The sequence below is a fragment of the Drepanopeziza brunnea genome (assembly GCF_022702325.1).
Source record: "Drepanopeziza brunnea f. sp. 'multigermtubi' strain 214-2 chromosome Unknown ctg1, whole genome shotgun sequence".
Lineage (NCBI taxonomy): Eukaryota > Fungi > Ascomycota > Leotiomycetes > Helotiales > Drepanopezizaceae > Drepanopeziza > Drepanopeziza brunnea.
The window spans coordinates 1,710,419-1,715,028 of NW_027094064.1; the positions used below are offsets into that span (position 1 = coordinate 1,710,419).

Consider the following 4,610-nt stretch of genomic DNA (forward strand, 5'->3'; position numbering starts at 1 on the left):
ATGCAATTCTCAACTCTCGCTGTGTCCCTCGCTTTCATCGCTTCGGCGACAGCTGTAACATTGAGCGGCTTCCCCAACCCCTTTACCTGCGGTACCTTCAACGGGACCCAGACATGGACCGAAGATGAACTCAAGGCCCTCGTCGTTGGTGTCGACAAGAGTACCCCGTTTGAAGAAAGCGCCGCCAACATTGCGAGCGGCAGATGTGTACGGATGAGACTCCCGTACTACCTTGTAAGTGGAGCACAATACTCGCTCTTTTCAAAGTTGGGATTCTGGACATCTACTAAGTGGTGGGATACAGGTCGGATTAGGCAAGGGTGCCAGCACTTTGGGATTCGCGTATGACGAGGCGAACGAACTCTATGAGTACTGCTTCGCGCAAACCGTTGACTTGAACGGTGACCGCTGGCCCGACGCCTGTTAAGCGTGTGGACAAGACAGCTTGTTCATCAGCTTTTTGATGGTTTTGAGAACGTCAAGTGTTGTACATAGTGGATTGGGGTTGTGGAAAGAGGGCTCGCCATGTACATAAAAATTCGCTATCTTGCAGGCCAAAATATTATTTTCGTCTTGCGAGTACTACGTCATTCTCCTGCTTCGAATGAGCCATGTCACGGGGTGCAGTATGCCATACACTATTTCCTCGTTTCTTCACGCGATTATTTCCGCCAACAAATAAATATCCGCCTCTAATACCGTCGGGTAAGCGTGTAATGTGTAAGAAATCGTCGCAATCCGCTGTTACTAAGCCTCGGATGAATTAACCCTCTGAACTACTCCGGCTTTGAAACATGTCACCCCAGAAAACACCGTCTATAGTAAAGGATACCCCGGGTAAGGCAACGACTTGAGGTCAGGGCGAAGTAAGAAGTGAAACCAATTGTTCCTATAACCCTCGCTAAATAAACCAGAGTTGTGTCAGGATGAAGGATTAGTGTAGTAAAGTATTGTTTTAACGTCTGCTGCGGGTCCTGAAAGGAGTTCGACTTACCATTCACTTCCTTAAAGGTATAATGACGTGGCGGCGTCAAATTCTAATATAAATACTCCGCAGAAGAAGGTGGTCTTTGTTAATTAAATAGTTCTTGAAATATAAAGTCTACTTATACCGATAATATCAAAACTACAAAAGGAGACAGATTAAATCGATCTAAAATCTCGAGTTTTTGATCCCGCGATATCGCAGCTTTTATATATCTTGATTCTTCTTGTTAACGGCAAAACTTTACTGCTAGTTTAATTGCTGCGGTCGCTTTTTATTGCGACTAGTTATTAGTAGCTCGACATACCATCTTTCCGATTATTCAATCGAGTATTCGATTTAGATCCTTTTTCTTTTCTTTCCTTTTCGTTCGACCTCTTATATCCGTAATCGATTATAATTATAAGCTTCCTCGAGCTAGCATCTACTAAAGGTTCCTGTATCGTATAGCAATCTCGAGAGTTCCGAAGAGCTAGGCCGATATCGTGTCTACTTCGTTCTTTTAGCGTCTTAGTATAATCGATCGTAAATACCGCTTCTCCAGTATCGAGAAAAAATCGGATTAACGCGTCGAATAAATTCATCAAGCTAGTCGGTTGTAACAGGTTCGAATTACATATAAAAGAGTATGTTGTGATACCTATTCCGTGTCTTTAATCGTTATTCGTTTTATTAGCAAATACGAAAAATACAGCTAGCATCAAAGTGCACCGCCTCGATTACCTTTCGAAGAGAGAGTGTTTTCTAATCGGCTTTACGAATAATAGTGAGAATATCGAAGATTCGCAGCCAGCGCTATATACAGGCTCAAGAATCCGTCTTCACTGGCCGTCAGGATGAAGGTGGTGGAAAAGAGAGTGCACTTGCGAGAGGACGTCTGCGTCGATGCCATAAAGTTTCGCTTAACTCTAAAACAAACCAGAAAATAGTACTATCCCTCACCCTAAATTGAAGACGGACCCACTTGGTGAAAGCATATTTTGACCTTAAAGCTGACCGCTTATTAAATGTAGCAAGATAACGTATGCATTTATTTTCTAGTATTTTGTAAGTCCTCCTTGTGCATCAATTATTGCCTGATATCCATTTTACCACGAATTATATAACTTAGGGTGTGTATGGCTCGCAGTTGCACGTCGCTGCAACTAAGCAGTTGAGTTGATCCTAAAAAGGATCAACTTTTAGGATCAACTCAACTTGACAATGGACTCAACTTGACAATAGAAGTTGCACGTTCCAAGGCTTGTATAGCTCGCAACTAGCAAATTGAATAGCAATTTGCTACTTATTAGTAAGGTGTTTTTGCGAAGTTGTTTTTGTAGTATTGAACAGCGGCGCATACTCCTATCGAAGCGATATTAGTACCGATATTGCGATTGCGCAGATTACGCCTTCTCAAAATATCTTTTGAAAAAGCTATTGCAAAAAGGTGGCGTTGTAAAAGGATGAAAAGGTGATCAAAGTTAGCGGAAAGGAAGGGGGGGGGAAGGGAGAGCTTGCAACTTGGAAGTTAGAGCTTTTTGCTGCAACTTCGATTTGTATGGTGCAACTACCTACGTAGTACAAGTTGCAAGGTCAGATGCACACTTTATAAGATTTACGTGCACGAGCCATACAGATTGCTCAATTCTTGCATCTTGACGCGCAACTTGGAAATGCAAGAATACCACGCTACAGGCGTAATTGTTACCCCTTTAGGATGCCTCAAAAGTTTAGTTTCCACTTTAAACCCCCTGGTTACCCTACCCTCGAGGGGTGATACTTAGGCCTGTACCGTGGTATTTTGGTGGTGCAACTTGGCTTGCATCTGCGAGCCAAACACACCCTTTACAGTAAGGAACTGCTTCCCAAACATCAGGGTTACAACTCCCTGGCTCAACCCCTAGTTAAAATATACTTTTCGTCTTTTACTATCCCCCCCCATGAATAAATGTCGGACCCAGTTTAGGCCCATAAATCATAGAGCGGTGGTTTCTTAATGGCTCAAAGCCCTGCCAACTCCACTGTATAGGCTAAATACTGGCTCAAAGATACTTTTCAAAGCTGAATCCTTATGAGTTGATTGGTTTAAGCCTTAGTAAGATTCCTTGCGAAATTATACTTTCGACATTTATTCATGGGGGGGGATAGTACTCAGGGAGGGGGATAGTAATAATAAAAATTCGATAACACAGCTCCATACAAAGCCCAGAGACACACTTCACAGAAAGACAGGCGGGGAGCTCGGCACGATCTAAAAAAAAAGATATCCATACGTCTTCGCCCGTAGCAGACTGCAAGTGCAAAAGTATCCAGAATAGAAACACCATTGGTAAAAAAAACCCACCTGACGAAGTTTCGGAGATGAAATCGCAGGAGTGGACTCCTCATATGGGTGATACCGCTACGATTCCGAGGGAGACAGTACACTACCAATTGAACCAGATCCAAACCCGACCGATCTGCGAGACGAATCTGCACCTACCGCGTGGAAACATGCTGCTGCGAAGGTGTCGCGTCAGCATTTGGTCAAACGTTACTCGGCTGGTGATTAAGCTGCGTGGTGAGCCATTTGGTAACCTCTTCGTGTACATCTCACTCATTCGTCGCTGGCTCCTATATCTTGGTTATATAAACGAATTGGAATTCTTGGTTCGGGGGAGAGGTACAGTACCAGGCAACTGCTAATGCACAAAACCACTTTTCGCGCCAAAACCAAGGGCCAACAACACTTGGAAAAAAAATCAACATTAGCAGGTATTTGTTAATTCTATCTTCAGGGAGATGACTCATGAGAACCGTCACGCTTAAATCAGCCCGTTTCACAGACCTAGATACAAAAGACAAAGCTGAAGTCGCTCCTTTTTTCTAATACTTCTTCTAAAGCCAAGCCAAAGCCAACTTTCCATATTTCTGCTTATATTAATTCTATTACATGATAAAGATAGAATAAAAACGTCTTCTAGCTATAATCTGTTTTTTGTTATTAAGGGGTTTGAATGTAATTTTCATTTACCTTTCAGAACTTGTAGATGTACTATGTTTAAGCTGTTAAATGTGAATGAAGAATTCTGGTGTGAAATAAAGGTTTGTATTTTAGCAGTTAGAAGTGACTATAGGTTCAAGCTTCTTTCCTTGAAGCGAGATCTCCATGATGGAGGAGAGACGTACTTGGTATACCCACTTTCGGCTGAGCATATTGAAGAGTACATGTGAGCTACAGAATACTAATTTGGAATAGTGAATTGGTGTTGCAACTTACAAGGAACGGCTGACTGGAACCCCTCTTTCTCTCGCGTGTGAGGTGTGTGAAGAGAGAAGCAGGATAAATGATACGTGAGAATCACTTGAAGCGATCTAGAGAGCGAGAAAGCAAAGTCTCACTTTCTATTGCCCACTTCAGAAGCGGTTTCATTTTACGCCATAAGCTTCTAAAGGTTCATACGCGTTCCTGTTTATCGTAGTCTCCCACACTGCAGAGGACGGAAGAAGCCATTCCCTCCCAGTATCACATTCGTAAGCAGCGACTACCGCCTCCCGTCCAAATTGAGCACCCCATACTGTCACAAAAGATCCATCTAATAAAACCAAATCATGAATACCAAGAGCGCCCCGTCGTATGCAGTCGTATCAATGTATTCGTAGC

The 4,610-nt window shown here is 43.0% G+C and overlaps 1 protein-coding gene across 1 annotated transcript; it reads left to right on the plus strand.

Moving 5' to 3' along the window:
- Positions 1-427, plus strand: L3040_000251 (uncharacterized protein; the record flags this gene model as incomplete). The annotated part of the gene is made up of 2 exons (XM_007297427.2): positions 1-234; positions 305-427. 2 exons carry the CDS (start codon positions 1-3, stop codon positions 425-427), a joined length of 357 nt encoding a protein of 118 aa, XP_007297489.2.
- Between the last annotated feature and the right edge of the window lie 4,183 nt (positions 428-4,610).